This window comes from Carcharhinus amblyrhynchos, chromosome 8, assembly GCF_965287045.1.
Source record: "Carcharhinus amblyrhynchos chromosome 8, sCarAmb.v2.hapA, whole genome shotgun sequence".
Classification (NCBI taxonomy): Eukaryota; Metazoa; Chordata; class Chondrichthyes; order Carcharhiniformes; family Carcharhinidae; genus Carcharhinus; species Carcharhinus amblyrhynchos.
In genome coordinates, this window is record NC_137331.1 from 8,179,956 (window position 1) to 8,206,029 (window position 26,074).

General features: G+C 39.5%; 1 protein-coding gene across 1 annotated transcript in view; it reads right to left on the bottom strand.

The window, feature by feature from the left end:
- Positions 1–26,074, bottom strand: part of vps41 (VPS41 subunit of HOPS complex) — a 162,591-nt gene that overhangs the window by 58,551 nt on the left and 77,966 nt on the right. The window contains exons 6-11 of the mRNA XM_080193618.1: positions 24,044–24,106; positions 19,489–19,554; positions 11,132–11,251; positions 5,909–6,055; positions 3,193–3,259; positions 510–607 (exon numbers count right to left, since the gene is read on the bottom strand). Coding sequence (XP_080049744.1) covers positions 510–607; positions 3,193–3,259; positions 5,909–6,055; positions 11,132–11,251; positions 19,489–19,554; positions 24,044–24,106 — 561 coding nt within the window. The remainder of the gene's footprint in view (positions 1–509; positions 608–3,192; positions 3,260–5,908; positions 6,056–11,131; positions 11,252–19,488; positions 19,555–24,043; positions 24,107–26,074) is intronic.

Genomic DNA, 26,074 nt, shown 5'->3' on the forward strand with positions numbered 1-26,074 from the left:
TCTAATTCACCCTGCAGTTCCCAAGCTACCTCCTCAATTGGCTTCCTGCTTTGGTAGTTATGAGCAAATTCAACGACTGTGCATTGATTTTCTGAATGCAAGTTTTTGATGTAATTTGGGAACAATAGAGGTACCAATCCGAAAGATACCAATCCAGCACATCCTCTCATCACTTGACATAATAAGCAAGTATCTGCTATATCCTTCAGCTAGTTTTTTTTTTAAACCCATTTCCTAGTTTTACCCTGAATCCCATAGCTTTGAGCTTAACAGCCATGTGAAACTTGTTCACAAGTAATATCACAGTGATCTGACAGAAAACAGAGATGAAATGGTGGACTTTTGTTTTACAAAGATCAAATTTCTCCACAACACAAATCTATTATTATAATACTGCTTTTAAAAACGAATGCACAAGGGGAGAAGAATTTGAAAAAAAAATCCATCCTACTCTTCACTTTTCCTTTAACTGCAGTGTTTAAATCACTATCATTTGACTATTCCTTTACCGTTTGTTCCATCATCTCGTTCACATACATTAGGAGAACTAGACGCTCGCCAAGTGGTGCAAGTCCACTGATGTGAAACTCTGACTCGAAGGCAGATACTGCAAAGAAAAACATTACACGTCACAGGCACTTTTAAAAAATTCTTCAGACATGTAAAACACTATTAGTTTACTCAAGTTATGACCCAGTTAATGTTTTTATTTCGTAATGAATATTGATAAATTGTTTCTAGAAGGATGAAAGTGAGTAATAACAGTAGGCGGACTCTCCAAAGAGGCTATACTTCTGCTAAAAATAACCTTTTCCGTGTGTCCTAATTTTATACTTTGTAAGACTACAGCTCTTAAAAATACTATTACATACTAAGTCCTGAAAAATGTCTAAGTGCATCATTATATTCATAAAGTCACACAAAACCCATTAGGTCTGAAAAATGACTCTTGTCATTTTTTAAAATCAAAATACTCAGAAGAATTATGGTAGAGCAAGCGCAAACGTTCAACACAACTGCCAGAGCTATATGAACATCTTAAAATCCAGGGATCTCCAACTCACTCCACTTTTTGACTGAGCGCTCCGCGATCGCCTGCAACCTTTACTTCAGGAATTTAGTAATTTATCAGTTATTGACACCAGAAATGGTATTGCAGGTCATAACCGTAGAACATCTGTCATTTGGACAATAGCCCATGCTGTTTTTGCTTGAGTAGCACTAGGTTAAATGATGGATCTTTTGACAAATGAGCTCCTTGTGGGGTTGGGGGAATGGCAATGCTTTGAGCAACTAGAAATGCAGAACTTAGTTTTAGACAGATCCAGCTTAGTGGAACTATGACAGTGGAACCCCTGCTATGAATCTTTGTCAGACAGATCCTCGCTGCTAGAGCCTAACTTGGCCTTTGGCTGAGGAAAAGCAGCCTTAGAGTAACTATGGTGTTTATAGACTGCTAGCAAACATTGGATCTCATTATTATAGAATCATATTAAACCAACTACATTGCATTAAGAGGATATTCAGTGACCTTGGTCTGCAGGCAGAACAGAAAAATATCAGGCATATTGATATGCTGTTGGAAGTTGGCAGCAATCATTTTTGGCTATGGACAATAACATGTTACTGTACTGCAGGAAAGTGGTCTCCATGGTAGCTCACTATAAAAGCTTTTTTTTAACTAAGATATTGCACAATACACAAAAACTGGAATCTCCTTTAATGCAAAAATACTATCATGATTTGGTAGCAGGGTTGAATCTGGAGTTTTAGTAGCCAGAGTCCAACAGCTTGCACCTTCTATTCCAATGGGAGCACAGAGCTCTCCCCACATTTCTTCCAGGGCACTGCACCCACTCTAGAAGACTGCATTTGCCACCTCAATGCTCAAGTTAGTTAAAGAAAAAGTAGAACCAGATGATAAAATACACATGAGTTTTGAATAAACTTGTGCAGCTTGTACAGTTACTATTCCCATTACAGAGGCTGTGGGTCACCTTTCCCTAAAATGGTGCACAAAGTGAGATCTGTTATAAACCCAAATAAATAAGCCATTTCTGTAGTTAATCCCAGTTGCGCATTCGAGAAACCCCAAATGTCTCTTGTAATCATTCAAGCTGTGCTCCAAACAATGGTTATGGCCACTGATGAGCCTAATTGTCCAAATGCTTGTTGCATAGACTTTGAAGGTCTTTGGTGTGATAATTGGTCGACGACAAACAAAAAAGGAGAAACACGCTGTTCTGTGAAGAATTATTTTCAGTGCAAGGAAAGCTTTTCGGCATGAGGAATGACAGTGTATCCCTTGATGGCAAACTTAGATACAGTGCAAATCGTTTCGACCCTGACAACCTGGGCTTTGTTCTGACCAGGTTTGGGCATGAATAGCTAAATGACGACTTGATGGCACAATTGTGCACCAACAACAGAACATTGCACTGTTTACATATACTTTTACATTACACAAAATTGTGGGTTTCTCACACGTCAGCAACAAATCCTTATTAGGAAGGTTTTGTACGTGAATGAGGTATGTATTTGTTTTGCTCATGGGTATATTTGCACTTTGCATGATTCAATGCTCCTGCAAAAACGCCATCATGTACTTTCTTTCCAAAGTTCAACATCCCTTCAAAGTGGAAAGAGGTTTTTTTTGCATAAGCAGCCTGCCAAAGCTCATTAAAACTGACAATCACAATAAAAATAATTATACAACACAATGCGATGGCCTAGTATTATCACTAGGCCATTAATCCAGAAACTCAGCTAATGGTCTGGGGCCTCATGTTCGAATCCAGCAGATGGTGGAATGTGAATTCAATAAAAAATGTCTAGAATTACGAATCCACTGATGACCATGAAACCATTATCAATTGTTGCAAAAACCCATCTGGGTTCACTACTGTCATTTAAGGAAGGAAATCTGTTGTCTTTACCTGGTCTGGTTTTCATGCGACTCCAGAACCACAGCAACACGATTGACTTTCAACTGCCCTCAGGCAACTTGGGATGGGCAATAAATGTTGGTTAGTCAGCGATGCCCATGTCCCACAAATACATTTTGAAAACTAATTGCTGAGCCTGAAGTTCCTGCATCTCTCAACTAGCTAATGACAGAGATACTATATCACACAGATGTGCTGAATATGCCAAAGTAGAAACGAGACTGACTTAAGAGTAGAAAATTCTTACCAATTTCAACATAACGAGTGGGCAAGTCCCTTAGATCAGTGGGATCACGCTCCTTCACTACACATACCTGAAAAAGCAAGGTGACTTGCACATTAAAAGTCAAAGCTTCTGATTAGCGGCTGCAGCATTTTATAATTTATGAGGTGACACTGTGTTTCAAAGCCTAATGCTTAGCTTTAAAAACATTTGAAAGAGCACGTGAATGACAGTGCACCACATTACAAGGATGCTTACTCCACACTCATGTCAACATCAGTAGGTTTTATTGAAATATGTTAAAGATATTGAAATATTTCCCAATTTTTTTATTAGTATGGAGTAAAGCTGAAGATACAAAAGTGCTGTTCCCTTGATTTGAGTGATTTTGACTGAAAGTGTTTTAAAAACACATCTCAACTCTCAACATCCACAAAGAACTCCAAAACAAAATTGTGCTTCCAATATCTGCATTTACAACCTGTAAATGTAGCCTGTTTCCCCAGCATTTCCATTTACTGTCTCTATATCTCCACCCCTTCCTTCAGCACCTTCATTCACAGTCTTTAGGTTGCTCCCCATTGCCTTAGCAAAGCATTCAGTTTACAGCCATTGCCACCCACCCGACCACTGCTCACATCTCTACTTGCTGAAAGAGATCAGTTTTCAGGCTACTCAGATGTCAAGCCTCTACCCTGTGCCTCTAACAGCAACCTGTGTGGGTCTACCTCCAGTGCAAAGTTTATAATGTGTAGCAGAGTCAGACAATGAGGTTTGCTGGAAAGTAGGACATAATTCCTTGAGATTCCCCATGGTGAGGATACTGGTCTTTTCATCAGAGAAAAAGTCAGAGAGATTTAGAATACATTCAAACTTTATCTTAGATGAAAAGGAAATAAAAAAGCACTTGCTGGACTTTATTTCCCCTTCAAGTGTGTGGACAGTAAAATTAATTGATAAATGACAGTTTTTTTTTTGCAAATTCTAACAAATCTCTTCATGGATCAAGATATAAAACAATGCAAACCAATAGTTCTACTGAATGGCACAAACTTTAAAAATGCACTATAAATCATGTGTGCTAACACTTGCCGTAGTGGACCGAGACAGAAACAGCAGAATGGATTTTTATTTGAACAGATTTTAATCTATTCAGCTTTATTTTTCATTTTAGGTATTCTGAGCAACTGTCAAGAAAATGACCAGGGAAAGAATGTATAAAATATTTCAAATAAATTTATTATGAGCTACTTTTGATTTCACTGGTGTTGTTTACTTTTTGTCTTAAGTGCTTTGGCTTTACTGTGGCAAAGTAAATCTTTTAAAAATTATTACTGCATTCTGAAAATTTAAATCATAGAACCATAGAATCCCTACATTGCAGGAGGCGGCCATTTGGCCCATCGAGTCTGCATCGACAACTACCCCACCCAGGCCCTATCTTTGTAACCCTTCATATTTACCTTGCTAGTCCCCCTGATATTAAGGAACAATTTACCATGGCCAATCCACCTAAACCGCACATTACTAGACTGTGGGAGGAAATCGGAGTACCCGGAGGAAACCCACGCAGGCACGGGGAGATTGTGCATACTCCACACAGACAGTGACCTAAGGCCGGAATTGAACTCGGGTCCCTGGCACCGTGAGGCAGCAGTGCTAACCACTATGCCACCCTATCAATATCTATTACGTACATTAAAAATGTCTATCTTTCCGAGGCATAGGTATATAACCTATTCTTCTCTTCTACTTTGAAATTTGATCACGTCACAGTCTCATCACCCGAGAGCCGAGAAGCCTCATTCACGCCTCAACCAATGCTGCTGCTGCCAAGGAGATTTTCAACAAAAGGCAAAGGCAAAGGCAAAAGGCACGTCCTTCAAAAATAATTCACGCAATCTCAAGGTTAAAAATCTTTCAAAATAAGAGGCATAAAGGCATACACTTTAGCAGAGGCCCTTCAATCCATTGAATCTGCATGAACAAAACTACACTAATCCCACTTTCTCGCACTTGGCCCATAACCTTGCTCATTCTAATTGCTCATTCACATACTTTTTAAGGGTTTTGAGGTTTCCCGCCTCTACTACCCTCTCAGGCAGTATATTCCAGACTCCCACTATGTGGGTGAAAAACGTTTTCCTCAAATCACCTCCAAATCTCCTGCCCTTCACCTTTAAATTATACTCTCTCGTTATTGACCCTTCAACTAAGGGGAACAGTTGTTCTCTGTCCATACAACTCATAATTCTATACACCTCAATCAGTTCTCCCCCCTCAGCCTCCTCTGCTCTAAAGAAAATAACCTGAATCTTTCCAGCCTCTCTTCATAGCTCAAATGCTCCACCCCAGGCATCCTGGTGAATGTCCTCTGCACCTTCTCTCGTGCAATCACATCCTACCAAAAATGAGGTGAATAGAACTGTACATAGTACTCCAGCTGTGGCCTAACCAAAGTTTTATACACCTTTAACAGAACCTTCCTGCTCTTATAATCTATATTGTAACCGATAAAGACAAGTGTCCTGTATGCCTTAACTACCCTCTTAACTGTTCTACCTTCAGGGATTGTGAACAAAAACCCACTGTTTCCTCTGAGCTCCCTAGTGTCCCGTCATCCATTGAGTACTCCCTTGTCTTGCTATTCCTCGTCTTTAGACTAAGACATTAGGATTACTTGCCTTAACTGATGTTGGGATAATTTACAAAATGGCCTTTGATCTTAACTGGAACGTACCTTCACAGATGTTGCCCAGCCAATAATGAGCGTTATGTTGTCTTTCCAGCAGAGGCTGCAAAGGTACATATCAGGACGAAAATTTATATTGTCTCGAGATATGTTTGTGATTCGTTGCTTTGAGCTGGCATCATATATCTTGACTCCCTGAGGAGAGAAAAGTAGCTTGAGCATGAGCAGAGAAGAGAATTAAAAAAAAGAGATTTTCCATTGAAATGAGTTGTAACGCTGTAAGAGATGGATCTTGTGAAAAGGGGGAGGGCTTCACCATATGGAGAGTTGCATTCATTTCGGCTATCGTAATATAGCAAAGATAATACGAGTTATCTTGGTCTTTTTTCTGGCTGATGTAGATGTAGAGCAACAAATATACTTTTGCATTCTAATGGTTAAGTTGGATAACTGCATCACAATGGAGTGTTTCACTGCGATTTCTTTTGTACTTATAAATCAGGTACTGAGTTGTCATACATTCCATGGTCTGTTGTGGGTGATGATAGTTGCACACTGTAGGTTTCAATTTTCCATTCGCACATCAAGCATCCACATCTAACATGCTTGATGCAGATGTGGTTTAAAGTTATCCATCAGCATTGCGAAATATCAAAAACCAGGAATCTTTCAGGTTAGATCTTTCACAGAGTATTTGTGACTTCTTATGAACGCACTCAGCTTTCCAAGCTTCATCAGGGTTAACGTTGCATTGTTGAAGATTAAGTGTACATAGGTCCAAATTTCAAGAGATGTTGAGGGATGGTGTTGAAGTCCTGGTCGACAGGGAGATGTTCTTCCTCAATTTGCTAGACTTCCTGGGAGTTACAGCATCACAGGGAATGGATGAGCAACAGCACAGGCAGCCAGGGAGTTGGAAATTGACTCAAGGGTTCCAGTGATACATCTCATTGCAGTGTTCAGTTGGATATGAAGTTGAACACGACTAGTCCATACCCATGCAAGTACTCAGATGCAGAGAGACACAGAGTTTTCTACCTTACACAGACAAACCATACACCAATTGGGAACTTAATTACGTGGGTTCTTCCATCTGAAGAAATAAAATTATATGCAACAATATTGGGGAGGTTGCTAACGCATCTGATCTCTGGACTGCTCTTCTGATCAATGATCACGAGCTTATACATCACATCTTGTCTGTTGAACAGCAGCAGTTTAGATACAATCCTTAAAGGTATCACAACATCCCCCTTTTTTCTAACTTAACGTTGTACCCTTAAATAATCAGGACAATTTACATTATGTCTTTAAGTATTCAATTATATATAAAGTAATTGTATATGAAGTATTCAATTATATATAAAGTAGGGCGGGATGGTAGCACAATGGTTAGCACTGCTGCTTCACAGCTCCAGGGTCCTGGGTTTGATTCCCAGCTTGGATCACTCTGTGCGGAGTCTGCACGTTCTCCTCGTGTCTGCGAGGGTTTCCTCTGGGTGCTCCGCTTTCCTCCCACAGTCCAAAGATGCGCGGGTTAGGTTGCTTGGCCATGCTAAAAAATTGCCCCTTGGGGTCCTGAGATGTGTAGGTTAGAGGAATTGTGGGGGAGATGTGGAGGGATGTGGGGGTAGGGCCTGGGTGGGATTGTGATCGGTGCAGACTCGGGCCAGGTGGCCTCTTTCTGCACTGAAGGTTTCTATGATCCTATGATAATGAACTTATGAATCTCTGAAATATAATGGTGGTTTGTTGATACATGCAGACTTGATTACTGTGATATTTTGTGATTGCTGGATGTTCTCAGCATACAGGACTGTTCGTGTTTGCATTTGAGTTATTTGGTGTTTCTTGTCCTGGTACTTCTTCAATTAGGCGTCAATTTCTTTCCAATGTCATGCCATCCATTGGGTGTTTGTACTTGATGTGATCATGGTCCTGGACAAATGCGAATGATTTCTGCTGGATTCCATGATCCACATTTATACCTTTTATTCAATGTTTAAGCTGGGTAATCTTTTTGTCTGCATATCTGTCATATGCATCCTTCATTTTCCCCTGTTTTTCAATGAATATATCTCATAATGCTGGGTGTTTCAACAAATGATGACCAGGATGAGTTGTTCGTACTTGCTGCTGAACATAATTCTGCTGGTGAAGGAATAGTTGCAAAGATATAACACTGTGACGTAGAAATTTTGCGCAGCTTGTTGGCATTTTTCAGTTGCAATTCTGGTCGATGGATGTGCGAGTGCTATCCGAGATAATGATGATTCTTTGCAGACTGTTCTCTTCACCATTGTCAATGCTATGAGCAAAGTCAGGTCTCTGCATGCCGATAAGCCCGAAATCACTGGATCTGCAGTATCCACAATTCAGAATATCTGGGTTGACCATGGCGAATAATTGTAACAACATTCAAGAATGTGGATCTTCAAGCCATTGTAGGCAGCGAGCTTGGCAGTGGTTGATTGAGCCATCACTTCCCATTTCTGCAAAAACATGTTTTACCAAAGTGGGACGATGTTGGTATTTCCACCCTTATTAATTTTTGTCCGCGGTGTATTTTTCTCATGTTTCTGTGGACATACAGTGTGAATAATGGCAAAAACTTTGGATGGCTTATCATTCTTATTACATTAAGGAATGTTGACTGTATGGAATAGTTGTTCACCGTTAATGCTCTGGTCATCTTCATCATCCAACTTTGGCTGGTCATGTTGTGTAGTTGTGTTATGGTTAGGTGTAGTCAGCGATATTTGGCACATCCCCTTTGTTTTATGGAATGTTATACCTGTCTTGCATCAGACTATGTCTTGTCTATGGTATCAAGCCATCTGCTCTAGCTTCAGCTTCCTGCATTGGTAATTCCAGCGTACTCTGATGCCACATGCCTTGCATATATTGCAGAATGTTGAGACAACTTTTGGATGCATATATGGGACAGCACCACCTGCACAGCTTAGGAGGTTTGTTGGAATTGGCTACGTAGTGAATATAATATGTGGACTACCAGTAAGGATTGCTTCATACTTGTGTCCACTTTATAGTCGTGATCCCAAGCTGTAATTGTCAGGTCAGTCCGAAAAATTCTCTTGATGTGCAATAAGGTTTCATGAACTCAATGATTCTATCAGTCAGTTCTGCTTCAGAAAAGTCACATCATGCCTGTTTCTCTGCCAAGTAATCTACTGCTCTGTGATGTTGACTGCATGGAATACTTGCTCACTGTGCACTAATTCTGTCGTCATCCTTACTAACCAAATTTGCAGTTTGGATGGTCTCTTTGGATTGCTGTCTGAAAAATGAACAGGAAAGGAGTTACGGGTTATGGTAAACGGCTGGATAGGTGGAGCTGAATCCACAAAAAGATCAGCCATGATCATATTGAACGATGGACGGGCTCGAGGGGCTAAAAGGCCTACTCCAGTTCCTAGTTCTTAAAACAGATTCGAGACAATATGTAAAACTTAAGTTTAACTCTTGACTAGTCTTCCAAAGTAGACAATATTTCTCTTGGATCTTTAAGCTCTTTTTCAAATAGTCCCGATGTATTCAGTCTGTGGAGACCATCATCCTCCATGACCATTTTGACTTTGGTGTTTGTGTTTCAGAGACAGCCAGATCCAAAAAACAGTTCCATTTGTTGCTGGAAAGCGAACTCAGAAAGGAAGTCTGTCACCTTCCAATTCGGATATGGAAAATTTGTAATCATTCCGTCAGAATTTGTAGGAGTTTCAATGATATCTGTGGCAGGAACAAATATTCAGGGTTGCACAGTTCATAAGGGTTTAATTTCTGTGTTTCAGTTCTTTCGATGGTCACACACTGTTGTTAGACAAGGTTGATTCTGTCATCCCAAGCTTTTATTAGACCCTGCCCATGAAGTCGTGTCTCAGTGTAAATGTCGAAAAATATAATCTAATAGCAATCAAGTTCTTTTTCAGTATTCCTCATGCTCTTAGAGGCTGCCACTCAACACACTCTTTGATGCCAACCTTTCTCTCACCTTCCGAGTATTGCTGATCTGATGGCCCACAGGAGAAAAGGTTGTTCCTGTTAATGGAGTCCTGCCCAGTGCTACACCTCATGGAGTTGGTTTTCTGACAGCTATTCCCATGTAAGTTGTTATAGAAGTTCGCTTGCATTCCCCAATTTATAGCTTTTTTTTATTACCAGAACCCAATGCCTGTCTGTTGGAGCAAGGTATGACGTCCAACCATGGAGATCTGCTGCGTACAAGTTGCAGAATCACTCACTGAGCCTTCCATGCTACTGTAAGAACTGCCAATGTACTTATTAGGTCCTCAATTCCACACATTGGAATTAAGTTGCATATGGAGGAGTTCAGCATCACAGGCTCTGCAAAATCTTCAATTCAAATCTTCAAACACCATCAGCTACCACCATGTTATGCTTTCTACCTTACACAATCATAGCAACTAGACAATGAAGACTGGTAACTCTATTAGGTAGATTTTATTTGAGGCAATTAAACTATAAAAACAATATCTGGAAGGTTACTTAACACACCTGATCTTGAGGACAGCTCCTATCTTCTGCCCAATGATCACATGCACATACACATTACATCTTGTTTGGTGATGCAGAGTAGTTTTAGATAGGCCTCTTAAAGAAATACCACAACAGTATCCATGGAGACAGTAGCAGCTGGCCTGTGGGTCATTGGCAATGGGAATTTCTTGCAGTGGGGGATGCTGTTATGCATCTTCACATGTTTGCTAGATACTTGCACTTCAGCCCAGAAAGTCCTTCAGTGTTGAGTTGGAGAATCCCTGATCCTGTCCCAGGACCTGACGTGTTGATTGATGGGACAATGAGAATTGACTGGCGAAGAATCCGTAATACAATATTGAGAACAAAGAAAGACTTGAAAAATTGAAACTTCATACAGCTGGTGTAGAGAAGGCTAAATTGGATTTAATGGAGGTTTTCAACGTTATAAAAGATTATGATTTTGCCACTGCTTGACAAATGAGTAACTTGAGGGCAAACATTAGGATTATAACTAGAAACAGAAAACAGTGAAATTATTTATACACAGAGGATTATTACAACATGGAATGCTTTATCATAGTTACTGAGGCAACATTTGAAAAAGAAGAAGCAATTGAAAAGGAATATGAAACAAAAGTACAAAGGGATGGGAAAAGGACAGACAGCTCCAATTTATACTTCCTTGTAACCAGAGATTCCAGTGAGAATTTTTCAAGTTTTATATACTATTAATATAGTTATAGGTTTTATTACCACACGGTTTGACCATGCAACAAGGTTGCCCCTCCATTTGACATTCGTTATGGTGCCTTCTCCTTCATGTAATATGATTGTTTTCCATCGGTTCAACCAATTCCGTTCATACAGGAGCAACTTGTCGGAAAAATAATAGAAAAATTACTGTCAGAAGAGCACCATGTCAAAATGTAATTCTTACAGCTTCTGCATGGATTTCTGTCAGCTGGGAGTTACTTTTGCTAAATTGCATCAAATGTAGAGACACATCCTAAAAGAGATTAAAAGGATTTGTAATTATGGTTATCGGCATTGCAGTGATCAGAAGTAACGTATATTATCAAAAATTTATATGAAAAAACTGACTATGCTTCCCATTTTATTGGCTTTTTTATCTGGATTTGTAGCATTCTGGAAACGTCTATTTTCCACACTTGTAGCCTTGAACATAGTCTCATTATTGCCATCACCCTGGTAGAAGGTAAATGCAGTTGCACGTGATCAACCACAAGGGGGCAGAACAATGCAAAGAAAGAAAGATTGAAACAAAGAACTACATTATTAGTTATTGAGACCTTGGCGAGCAAAAAATGAGTGCAGAAAGAAGGAAATTGCATAGACAAAAGGAAAGAAATTAAACTAAATCCAAGTTAAATGAAAGAAAACCTCATTTGGAGACAAGGTTCCAACGATTTAACGTTGTTACAATTAAGGTCTGTAAAATCATTGTGTTTTGGACTGTCTCTTTAAACCTAGGTTAAAATGAAGGGACTGATGTGACTATTCCAGATCTGCCTGACAACAAGCTTGATTTGGACAAGGGACTGGTGAACAAGGTGCAAAACTCTCACACCTGGGAACGAAGGGGCATCTCCATATCATAACAAAGGGCAAAGACAGCTGTGCCAACAGGAAATAGACTTGTTAGCTTCAAGTTTTTGGAGCAGAAGGAAGTGAGGGAGGAAAAGAACAGCAGTGAGTGTGGTCAGCAGAGAGAAGGAGCTGTGGGTTCACTGTGAATGACTAAAGCCAGATATGGGAGAGAAATGGTCTCTAGTTAAAGAAACACATTCTGCAGCCATCTGGGAGATTCATCTTGGCAATTGCCAAAGGGGAAGGAGAATCATTGATGTGGGCTTACTGCTGGAACTGTATTTGGAAAACACTCTGAAAACTGCAGGAAAAGCCTGGAGGTCATCATTCAAAGTTGCTACTTGGAGAAATGGGAAACAGTGAACTAACTGGAAGCTGGAATCAACTGTGGACTGTTTTCTATAAGGATTGCAATTCTGTAAAGAATGCAATGTCTGGTAAAAGAACAATGTTTCATTGTATAGTTTAAAGTACAAGCTGTCCGAAAAAGTGAATAATGTTCTTAGACATTTGTTACAATAAAAATTTTAAAAATTGAAATCTTGTCATCATTTTATTAACTGGAAGTTTGAATTACTTTTTAAGTAGGGATTGCAACAATATATAAACCAATGTCTATTATCCGGACTCCTCTCCTAACTTTAAACAGTGATTTTCCCTGAGTTCATAATGATATTTTCTTTATTTAAGGAAATTTTCTTTTCATCTCAGGATGTGGATGCCGTTGCTGTACATCTGGAGTAGGTACACCCACTGTAGCGTTAGTGAGAAAGTTTCAGGATTTTAACCCAACCGAAGTGAAAGAATGGTAATGTACTTCCATGTCAAGATGGTGCGTGGCTTGGAGGGGAACTTGTAGGTTGAGATTTTCCTATGTGTCTGCTGCCCTTGTTCTTCTGATCTTTTATGGAATGGGGGCAATGGCTAGACCAGCATTTATTGTTCACCCCTAGTTGCCGTCAGGTGGCGGTGGTGAACTGCCTTCTTTAACTACTGCAGTCTCAGAGGTACATGCATGGTGTTGAGAGGGAGAGAAATTCAGGATTTTGATCAAGTGATAATGAAGGAGTAGTGATGTATTTCCAAGTTAAGATGATGAGTGACTTGGAGGGTAACTCCCTGGTGATGGTGTTCCCAGGTATCTGCTGCTCTTGTCCTTCTAGATGATAGTGACCATGCATTGGGAAGATGCTGCTTGAGGAACCTTGGTGAGTTCTGCAGCGTATCTTGTAGATGGTACACACTGTTCGTTGGCAGAGTGATTGAAAGTTTGTGGCAGGTACCAATCAAGTGGGCTGCTTTGGGCTAAATGGTGTCTAAGCAAGCAGTTATTGGCAACTGAAAAACAGAATGCTGCAGATGTTAGAAATCTGAAATAAAAACAGAAAATGCTGAAAACACACAGCAGATTAGGCAGCCTCTGAAGAGGAAACAAAAGGTGCAGGTTGATGATTTTTCATCAGACCTGGGAAAACTTAGAGATGTAATAGGTTATAAGCAAGTGGTGGGTGAGGCAAGGACAAAAGGAAAGTCTGTGACAGCATGGAAAATAGGAGAGGTTGAATGACAGGGTTGGTCTTACTTATTGTGTACTTATTGTTCCAGCGAAACTCAACTTGAGGAACAGCACTCATCTTTCAATTAGGCACTTCCAGACTCAGCATTTAATTTCAGATCAGAAGCTCTGTTTCCCCTCATTTTGTTTTATTTTCTTTGCATGTTGCAGTTTTTCTCTTGTTTTTGTTTTTAGAAAGTAGCATACCTACTCTAGGCACATCTCTGGTTTCTTTTCTTGCCGCATTATCATTCCCTTTGGCCCAGTCAGACTAACTCTTCTCTTTTTACTTAAGTTAGCTCATTGGTTGTCAAGTGGACTCTGCCTCTACCAATCAATCAGCTCCCTCTTCTCATACAATATAAATTGATGTTTTCCCCTCACTGGTACTCTTGATGTGTCCTGATGAGCGCAAGACAAAAGCTTTGCCATGTCACCTCGTCATAAACTTGAACAAACTTTCCGTAAGCTGAGGGTTTTCGTTCTGTATTGTTTAACACAGTGGCATCTTTCAACCAGCACATAAGGAATGTATTATATACCCTGGAAAATATGACTGTGTAAAGGTAAAGGAGCCTGGATAGTGCAGTCTGATTAGTTTCTCTGCATTAAATAGATGGAGCCAAGATAATAGGTGAAGTCTCTTTCTTTTGACACGACCTTTGTTTCATTCCTATCCTTCCCCATTTGTCTTCTTCCCTTTCTCACTTTCAGTTTCTGCTCGTCTGGTTTTCAATAACCAGCATGTCAATCAACAGTTTCATTTTTCTCCATTTCTTTTATTGCCTGTTGCCATCTGGAACATTTAAAAACGTTTTTATTTTGTTTCTTGCGTGGTCAAGGAACTGATATATTTAAAGTTGAGTAAACCCAAGTGCTCACTTATACTGCCAACGAAAACTTGCGCAGATTACTGTTGCGGTAATTTCCCACACTCAGTGCAGCCTTACACAGTTTCTATGCTGCACATCAAACCAGAATCAGCCCTTCTGATTTCAGCCTTGGCTGAATAACAGTACTCATGCCTCTTTAGTTAGAAGATTGCAGGTTCAAGCACAACTCCAATGATTTGAGAACAACCAAAATTCCAATTCAGAACTGGGAAAATGCTGCCGTTAGAAGAACTGTTTCCCAGGTGAGATATTCAACCGAGGTCCCATTTATCCGCTCAGGTGGATGCAAAGATTGCATCCATTACTTGAGATTGAGAAATATAAATTGAGGCATATAAATACAAGTTCTTTCTTTTCATTTTTAGACTAAATAAATAAATAGAAGGCTTTGCTGAATGCAATGAGAGCAATTTTAAAATGTAAACTTGATGTAAATGTCTTCATTGACAGTGCTATATAACTAGCACTCAGAATCATAATTTAAGCTCAGAAAAAGCAGCTTTACAATTATATACTGATCAGGATTATCATGGAATTTATCATTCCCTTGAAGGGTCTAAGCTCCTGTAGCTGCACAGGAACCAACTTCTTATCCTCTATTAAATATCAAACTATCAGTTCTGCCTAAAACCCCTCAAAATGTTAAATAAGACCAGAAGAAACAAAAAAAAACTTCAGGCAGTAACTGGACAGAGGATAGGCAAAGTGATGATTTGGCTATGAACGCTCTCAAAACTGGAAGTTATTACCAATAAATCAATTACCAAGTGATATAAAAGGAACAAAGAGAAGGGAAAATAAAATTTAAAAATTAATGTTTCCTTTCCAGATAAGCCCTGAAATCACAGAATCATAGAATCCTACAGTGCAGAAAGAGGCCCTTTGGTCCATCGAATCTGCACTGAACACAATCCCACCCAGGTCCTTTCCCCATATCCTTAGATATTATACCCACTAATCCCTCTAACCTACACATCCCTAGACACTAAGGAGCAATTTCTTAGCATGGCCAATCAACCTAACCCGCACATCTTTGGATTGTGGGAGGAAACCGGAGTACCTGGAGGAAACCCATGCAGACACGAGGAGAATGTGCAAACTCCGCACAGACAGTGACTCGAGCCCGGAATCGAACTCAGGACCCTGGAACTGTGAAGCAGCAGTGCTAACCACTATGCTACCGTGCCGCCCACAGTATTGCTGCCAGTGGAAGCTGAGCTTTACTGTCAATTGTTGTACTGCTGAGATTTATGACAGGATACCCATCTGACTGATTAAACAGTCAATCACAATTAAATGAGAACAATTTGCTTCTTTAGGAAATAAATAAAACCAGACTGCATACAATTTAAAACTGTACAAGTTGTAGAATCATAAAGCACAATTGGGCGTTCTTCAGCTTTGGTACATGTGCTGACTCTTCAAAGAGCTATCCAATTACCTGTCCTTTGCCAAGAGCCTACATTTTTTTTCCTTTATAGTATAGATCCAATTCCCTTTTGAAAGTTATTATTTAATCTGATTTCACTGTTTTTTTTCAACCAGTGCATTCCAGGTCATCATAACTCACTGTGTAAAAAAACTTGTCTCCATCTCCTCTCTGTTCCGAGTGTGAATTATCTTAAAGCTGTGCCCTCTGGCTACTGACCCACCTGCCAGTGGAAACAGCTTCGATCTATTCTATCAAAATCTGTCATAATTTTGAACACCTCTATTAAATTTTCCCTTAACCTTCTCTGAACCGTTGCAGCTTCTCCAGTCAATCACATTAGCTTTAGCAGACAAACATATGTCCGTCATTAAAAGAACCAGGGACCAAGTTTGTTGAAACATGAAATGCATGTCAAAACCCTGTAATTTTGTCCATATTACAATTACATGAATTACATCTTTTTTGGATCATTAAAGCTCATCAGCTGAATGTATCAACTCAAAGCAAAAGTCCTGAACTCCAAATTCATTAATTGAACTGTTGTCAAAATACAACAGAATCTCAGGTATTAAAAGGATTCAACACCTCCTACCAGAAGGAAAACACACGGAGTCTATATCCTCTTCTGCATTAATATTCCTGCACAGTTGCTTCGCTTCCACCTACCTTATCTGTTGTACGGGGGCAACCACAAAAATGATTAAAAATAAGAGAAACCACAGCAAAACAATGTTACACCATATATGGCATATACAGGTCGGTTTTGCAAGCTGGCAGGAACAACGGGTCAGAACCAATCAATAATAAGCAAGGTGTAGTTGTCAACTAAATGTCAAGATTAGATTAAGTAACGTTGTCAATTCCTGCAGCCTTCACATAAAGTATGGTTTTATTAAACCACTACAGTAAATACCCCCCTGCAATTCAGAAAAACAGCAGAAATATCTTGATTTCCAGTATTTTAGGTTGTGAGAAAAGTCTTTCACCAATTGATCCTGCATAAACAAAGATGATGTGGAGGCTTCCTGAACATCCAGTTAATTCTATCAGTTTTTCCAATTCAGCACTTGCATTTTAGTGCACTATTAACATAGTGAATGTGCCAAGGCATTTTGGAGAGATGGAAGGAATGCATGACTGGAGAGCAGAGACTTTTAAAAGCTGTGTGCTGCAGGTTACTGAGCCAAGACAGATGAAAGACCTGTCACTTAAGTATGGAGTGAATGTCCAAAGGAAGCCAGGGTTGGTATTGTAGACAAAGCATGTACTTATTCTGAAGTGGGTCCCTGACGTAAGGAACATTTGCAAAAAGCAACATAATTTTGAATTCTGTGGAGGCAGGATAGTAACCATATGAAAAAGAAACAAAAGTCTTGCATTCATGTAAAATCTTTCACAAACGCCACATATCCCAAAGTGCTTTACAGCCAATGAAGTGCATTTTGACGTTCAGTTATGTAACGTAGGGAACAAATTGCACACATCAAGTTCCCACAAGCAGAAATATAGTAAGTGTGTTAAGTGTTTTCCTTGTGATGTTGATTGAGGAGTAATTACTACCAGGAAATTGGGGATGAGTTTCCTGGTCTTCTTCAAAGTCATGCTATGGGATCTTTTATATCCAACCCAGCAGACAGATGGGGCCTGTGTTTAACATATCACATGTTACAATTCACATCAAGATCAATAACCTTTTTTAAAAAAAAATCACTTGCCAAGGGTTATTGGATAAAATTAAAACCCATTCTACCCATACTTTGGATGCTGCCCCTGTAAAAATGCTTTGTTCATCATACATATGAGACACCTCAGCTTCAATGCATTTATTACCTTCTGATTAAGATCACTTCCAGTTAACGGCTGAATGGATGACACAAGATTTCACATTTAGTCTGTTACAGTAGAAGTACTATTGACTAAGCACCACTTCTGTAGCAACTTGTACTTAAAACTAAAGCACAAAACTTTTGAAACTACTGCAAAATAAACAGCCTTGTATACATTACACTGTCATTTAAATAAACATTCAACTCTTCCAGAATCAGTCCAAAAATTCTTAGCCCCTGAATGGTTACTTCTGCTCTTTTCCTTTCTCTGCCTGATAACTGCGAATTCCAGAACTATCCTTAATGGTGATCTGCCCTCTACTGCAAGTTGGAGAAACTTCCAGCCTCATTTTAACTCATGAATTTTCGATCTGAGCGTGAGCTTCCATGGTTCACGCATGGTGAAACATAGAGAACGTGTGAGGTACGTTTGGAGCAAGTTAATGTTAAACAGAAAGAAAATTTGCATGTATATGACAACTAAGACAACCTCAATCTTTTAACTTGTAGAACAAATCAAATGTATTTACTTCTACAAATCTCCTCTCCATCATTAACAGATTCCCATCTGGATCAGTTGGAGGTTTATAAAACCTATGATGTAGCAAAATTTTCTTTGATATACTGCTTTATAGTTTAACACACTTATAGTTTAGCACACTTATATTGGAAACTGACCATGTCCATACTGATAATGTAAATCTGCCATGTTGTATTTACACCGTCCTGTCAATAAAGACGCTTCAGGTCCCCACTAGCAGGAAGGACAGCATGACCAGTTATTAACTGTCTATTAGAAATTGGGAGATCAGAATCTATAATGGAAATATGTCAATAAGTGGACAATATATATGATCTTAAGATACGGATAAAATTACATCTACATGCCCAGGTTCAATGATCCCCTGTCCCGCACCACATATTACTCAACTGCTTTTCCAGATCAGATGTGCCCCAGACCCCTTGTGTGGGCTCTCTAATTATTGCAAGTCCCAGTGCATATAAAATCCTGCTGCTCGTCATGTCAAATCTCCCCTTCCATATCACCATTCTCCATGACCTGCATTGATTCTGGTTGCTCTAATGCCTCAAATTTAAAATCCTGATCCCGTGCTTAAAATCCAATTACGTTCTTACCTCTTCTAATCTCTGAAATCTCTTTATAACCAACTCCATTGCCCCTTAACTCTCCTTTCTTGTGACTCTTTTCAGTGCACACCCCCCCCAGACGTTTGTTCAACCATGTTCAATGGAATAACCATGCATTCAACTGCCAAAGGTGGTTCCACTCCCTTATTTCCTCCCAAAGTCTCTCCACTTCCTTCTTTTCCGTAAATACACTCTATAAAAGGCACTCTTTGACCAGGATTTTGATCAATATTCCTAATCTTTTCTTCTTTGACAGTGTCTGTTTTTCTTTGCATCCTGAACATCTTAGGTATTGTTTCTATTAAATGCACAATAAAATAGCATTACTGTTAGTTCACTTCTGGCATACTAAAGGAAGAATTTGTAATTGTGTGAACTAGCTTCCCTTGAGAAACATCTAACTAAGCAGAACATTGCTCTGAATGACCTGCACAGTACATACTTTGATATTTTATCTGCTGATTCATGCAAAACTGCTTTTAGATAATGCGCACTGCATAAACACTATTTGATGCTACTGCGCAGTAAGTAATGAAGACACTTTAAAAAATGTCTGTTAAATTAACTGGACAGAGAGATTACAGTTCTGATGTTCAGCTATTCTGGCACAGTCTGTAATATTCCGAGTGATAGATCAGCACATTTACCTTGTTCCCCCCGGTGATGAACTGCTTACTGCTGGATCTGCCAAACTGTGGATGAAGAGCCACTATCTAAAATTAAAAAAAAACAAAAATCAGAATAAGAATGGCTAATTGCATTTTTAACTGCACACCCTTTAGTTCTTTCTTGGGATCTGGGTGCACTGGCAAGACCAGGATTGATTTCCCATTCCTAGCTACCTGGAGAAATTGTTGACAGGCCACCTTTTTGGGCTGCTGGAGTCCATTTGATGAAGTTGAGCCCATAATGCTGTTAGGTAGAGATGTACAAGGAATGGATCAACTTAGCCCAAATGCAATTGTTTGACTACCTCCTTCAATATTTCCTCAGTCTTGTAATTCCAATATCCCTTTTGTAGCAGCCTCTATAACCCCCTGCACTGGAGAGAACTTACTGCAATAATATCAGTAAATATTACTTGGCTTCACTGCATCCAATTGGGAACATCACATCAATATATCCTAGATATTCCAAGTGTACAGAATGTTCATGGTTTTAACTAGATTTGAGCAGAGGGATGTTTGCTTTTCCGAAAATGAACATACATTTGTTTCCTGCAACAAATTTTCTACGGGAGCTGGTTAAGAAAAACAGTAAACAAGCAAATATCAATTGATGGCTTATTTATGAAGCCCAATACAGAATGGCAATATTCATAAGTAATAAGAAGCATTACATATTTCCCTTAACTTTCATATTTTCTGGCAATGCATATGCTGCCATGATGGACAGGAATTGCTCCCAAATCCATGCATCAAGCTGGCAGGTAACAACACAATTTTAACTTACTTATGTGACCAATTACTGCTGCATGAGATATGTATATGAGCATAAGAATTGGTGTTTACAGAATTTTCTGGAATTAATCACTTTTGTACAACCTTTTTCTGTTCCCACACAGTGGTTACAAATTAGTTCTGTTTCAATAGATTTTCAGCTTTTTACAAGATTGAAAATCGATAAAACTCTTACTAGCCTCAGGGGTAAGCAATGAATGGCAGAATGTGGGTTCCTTTTAAGAAATTCCCAACACAGGGAGTTCCCAACTTCAACACCATTGATCTGCTTGTATATCACCAGCAAAGGCAGAAAAAGTGGGAAAATTTAAGCAATTTGTGGCAGTTCAGTTTAGCTGGTTAACACATGTTACTTAATGTATGAGGAAGCAAGAATTGTGGATGAATTAAAAATTAGTAACAGTATTTATTCATCCAAATCACACACTACCTATGTTCTTTTTAAAAGCCAAGCTGTTACAAGTATTGATTGTCAATCAATTTATATTTAGAAGGGCTGAATGGCACAGAATATTTTTACAATGCCTTTGCAGCAGAAATCTGGGATGGAATTCAGTTGAACTTGTGGCACAGCATGTTCATGTTCCAACCTAAGAGTCTTGTATTTCATCAGTCTCAGTGCAGAGATAAGAACATAGTGTGGAACTGGTGATAATTTGGAGACACACAAGTGTATTAGTGGAGACAGTGCCATATTGTCAGGGGTGGCATCTCATGGATAAATTAACCTGGACCATATACACCTGCCCAGCGGGCATTTTTAAAAATCTCAAGACATTAATTGAAAAGAAAGTAGGGACTTCTCCAGGATCTTGACAACATTTATTACTCAATCAACAAGCAGATTATCCAGTCATTAACTGCATTTCAGTTTGTGAATTCTTGCTCTGTATATATTTTTAATTCATTTACAAGATGTAGGCGTTGCTGGCCAGACACACATTTATTGCCCATCCCTAATTGACCTTCAGAAGGTAGTGATAAGCCACCTTCTTAAACCATTGCAGTCCCTGAGATATAGATACACTCACTGTCGTTACGGAGGGAGTTTCACGATTTTGACCTCGCAACAGTGAAGGAATGGTGAAATATTTCCAAGTCAGGATGGTGAGTGACTTGGCGGAGTAGTTACAGGTAACTATTCTGAGGTATCTGCTGCTCTTGTCCTCCTAGATGATAATGGTCATGGGTTCTCAAAATACTGCCTGAGTGAGTTCCTGTGATGCATCCTGTAGATGGTACACATGCTGCTACTGTTTGTTGGTGGTGGAGGGATTGAACGGAAGGCGTAGCACTCAAGTGGGCTGTTTTGTCCTGGATGGCATCAAGCTTCGTGAGTATTGTTGGAGCTGCACTCAGGGAGGGAAGTGGAGTATATTCCACCATGCTCCTGATTTGTGCTTCATAGACTTTGGGGAAGAGGAGGTGAATTACTCACTGCAGGATTCCTAGCCTTTGACCTTCTCTGATAACCACTACATATATATGGCTCATCCGGTTCAGTTTTTGGACAATGGTAACCTCCAGGATGTTGATAGTGGAGGATTCAGCAATGGTAATGCCATTGAATGTTAACTGCTGACTTTGTTCATAAAATAACTGTGACTATATTTCAAACATAATTCACTCAGCCACTATCAGGAGATAGAATAAGACACTATATAAATGTAAGTCTTTTGCTTTTCTAATTCGCAATCAAATTCAAATGCAAAATGTACGAGGGGAAAATGCTACATTAATGCAAGAAGTACTTTTCAGAAGTTGGCACAAGAGTACATTTTTGAATCAGACTTGCAGAAACTTTCAGGTACTGGTACTTCTGCAATGTGCTGGGGTTCAGCTGTGTATTAATATACAAGAGGCAATGCAACTCTTGAAACAGGTTCTGGTCTAATTTTGCAGTGCACTTCAAATGGTGAGAGGATCCACTAGGACATCACTTTCTGCTTAGATTTGGCATCACGTGCAGCATAAATATGTTAAATTGGATCCACTTCATATCCCAACATTTTTACAAAATTACAGCAGATTCTAACTTCAATTCTTTGAAATGTAGGTGTGTCTTCTTTTTCAATACAGAACATGTCTGCAGGCGACACTAAAATAGGTGGAAAGACAAGTGTTAAAGATGATATAAAGAGTCTACAAAGGGATCTTGACAAGTGAGTAGGCAAAAATTTGGCAGATAGAATATACAGTAGGAAAATGTGAAGTTATGCACTTTGGTAGGAAGAATAAAGGAGCTGACTATTATTTAAATGGAGAAAGACTGCAGAAAGCTGCAGCATAGAGGGATTTAGGGGCACTCGAGTATAATTCACAAAAAAGCTAGATACAAGTTCATCAGTTAATAGGGCAGGCAAATGGAATGTTGGCCTTTATTTCAAAGAGAATGGAGTAAAAAGATAGGAGAGTCTTGCTAAAACTATACAAGGCATTAATTAGACCACACCTGGAATACTGTGAATAGTTTTAGTCCCCTTAACTAAGGAAAGATAGACTGGCATTGGAGGCAGTCTAGAGAAGGTTCTCTAGACTGATCCTGAGATGGAGGGATTTTCGTATGAGGAGAGGTTGGGTAGGTTGGACCTGCATTCACTAGAGTTTATGAGAGCTGACCTTACTGAAATATACAGAATTCTCAGGGGGCTTGAGACAGTGGATCAGTGGTGGGTAACCTGCAGCCCAGGGGCCATAAGCAGCCCACCTGGGTTCTGAGTGCCCACAAGACATTTTATTGACTGTTGCCCATGCGCAGGGTTGCCACGTTCTACTGATTTCTGTTAGTGTAGTTTTGCTCCATTCTTTCTCATTACATGCCTTCCTATTGTCTTCATCCACGACAAGCTTGTCCACAACAGGCAGGATAAACCCAGACCAGTAGAGGGATGGCCTATATTGGATCATAGAAACAAGAAGCAGGAGCAGGCATTCGGCCCTTCTATCCTGCACTCATTCATTATGATCATGGCTGGTCATCAAATTCAATATCCTGACCTCCCCTTCTCTGATCTCCTTGATCCCTTTAGCCCTAAGAGCTATATCTAATTTTTCTTGAAATCAGACATGGTTTTGGCCTCAACTACTTTCGGTCATTGTGAATTTCACACGTTCACCACTCTCTGGGTGAAGAAATCTCTCCTCACCTCAGTTCTAAAAGGTTTACCCCTTACCCTCAAACAATGAGTCCTAATTCTGGACTACCCCACCATCAGGAACATTTTTTCTGAACCCTGTTAGAATTTTATAAGTTTCTACGAGATCCCCTCTCACTCTTCTAAACTCCAAGGACAATGTCACTCAGATCACTGGGGAAGACAGTGATCATTGATGGGGGGGCAGGTGGAATCGGATTGTCTCAGCAACCTAGTAAGGATCACACCTATCATCAGTTCATCACACCCTGACATTCACAGTCAGTGACATTCTTTCAGCCTTATGGATTTATTTTAAGTTAATAGATACTCTTATGATTTACACCAACAAGACTGAATCTTGCTGCACATTGTGGTATATATTTTCAGTTTGGTACAAAGAACTGATGTTCCAAGTTCCCTTTCTGGGTTTTGGGATACCCTCGCATTTAACCTTGGCGAGGTTCTTAACAATTTTCATTGTTCAATGTATCTACGTCAGTGTTCATTCTTGTAGCTTTTTCCTAACTTCTCTGAAGGCACGATGTCTTTCATGCTGCTTCAACGTAATTGTTACCAATGAAGTGAAATTTTAAAAAAAATCTTACTTTGATAGGACAGTCAAAGTTTTCATGAAATCCTTCTCTGGTGTACAGTCCAACCACCTGGACCTGTTGGGCAAGAAAAGCAGCAGAGTCACAAAAAGGATCATGTAAGAAACCAATGGAAGCTACAAACACCAAAACGCATAACTGGTGAACCTTCTTTACAGACAGAAGATGAGTAAATACTGTGGGGTACTACTTTTTGACAGGACTGTTTGATCTATACAAGAAGTTACCAGAATTTTCATTTTACATCTACTAATGGACTTGCTGTGTATTTCTAGCATTCTCCGTTCTTAATTCAAATCAAAGTGCACTTAGGAATTAGTTCTCAAGGAATCATATGAACCTACAAATTAGGTGCAGGAGTAAGCCACTTAGCTCCTCAAGCTTGATTCACCTTTTAAGAAGATGGCCGATCTAATTGTAACCTCAACTTCACATTCCTACCTACTGCAATAACTTTTCACCTCAAGAATCTGCTTCTGCCTTAACGATATTCAAAGATTAAGCCTCAACCATCTTTTCAGGAAGAGAGTTCCATAGTCTCACAACACCCTGTGAAAAAAAAACCTCATCTCTGCCTTAATTGGATGACTTCTTATTTTTAAACAGTGGCCCCCAGTTCTAGATTGTCCCAAAACAGCAAACATCCTTTCCACATCCACCCTGCCAAGACCCACCAGGATCTTACATGTTCCAACCAAATTGCCTCTTATTCTTCTAAGTCCAGCAGATACAAACCTAATCTGTTCAGTCTTCCCTCAAAAGACAACCCACCATTTCAGGTATCATTCCAGAAAACCTTCTCTGAACTGTGTGTAATGTGTTAACATCGTGTCTGAAGGAGACCAGTACTGTACACAGTTCTCAAGATTGGTCTCTCAGTACCCTGTATAACTGAAACATAAACATCCTTATTCATGCATTCAATTCCCCTTGCAATGAACAATAATATTCCATTAGCTTTACTAATTACTTGTTGTACCTGCATACAGATACCCAGGTCCTTCCGTGGCTCATGGCTCTGCAATCTCTCGACATGTGTATAATATTTTTTTTTTACTCATCCAAAATGGACAACCTCATGTTTTCCCACATTACACTCCATTTATAGCCTCATGTCCTCTTCACAACTTACTTTCCCACCCACCTTTGTGCCATCAGCAAATTTAGCAACCATACCATCTATCCCTTCATCCAAATTACCGACATAAATTGTGAAGAATTGAGGCCTCAGTACTGATTTGTGTCACAGCATCATCACATTCTGCCAACCAGAAAATTACCCATTTACGCCTACTGTTTCCTGTTAGCTAATCTTCTATCCATGCCAATGTGTTATCCCCTACACCATGAGGTTTTATTTTCCACAATGATATTTATGAGGCACCTTGTAAAATCATAGAATCCCCTCAGTGCAGAAGGAGGCCATTTAGTCCATCAACTCTACACCAACTCTCCAAAAGAGTATCTTACCCAGGTCCCATCTTTTGTAACCCCACACACTTACCCCACTAATTCCATTAACCAGCACACCTTTGGACAATTTACAATGGCTAATCCACCTAACCTGCACATCTTTGGACTGTGGGAGGAAACCAAAACACCTGGAGGAGTTTGCACAGACGTGCAAACTCCACACAGACACTCACCAAGGCACTGATCTAACCCAAGTCCCTGGCACTGAGAGACAACGATGCTAACTAATGTCCATTATGATGTCCAATGTTTTCTGAAAATCTAAGTACATCACATCTACCAGCGTCCCTTCATTAATACAGCACTTGTTACTTCTTCACAGTACTCCAATAAATTGGTTAAACACGATTTCCCTTTCACAAAGCCATGATGACTATGTCTGATTACCTTGAATTTAATCAAGGTGCCTGTTATAATATGTTTAATAATAGCTTACAGCATTTTTCTTATGGTAGATGTTAAGCTAACTGGTCTATAGTTTCCTGCTTTCTGTCTCCTTTTTTTAAATAATTATGCATGCTATTTTCCAATCTCACAGAACCTTCCCCAAAC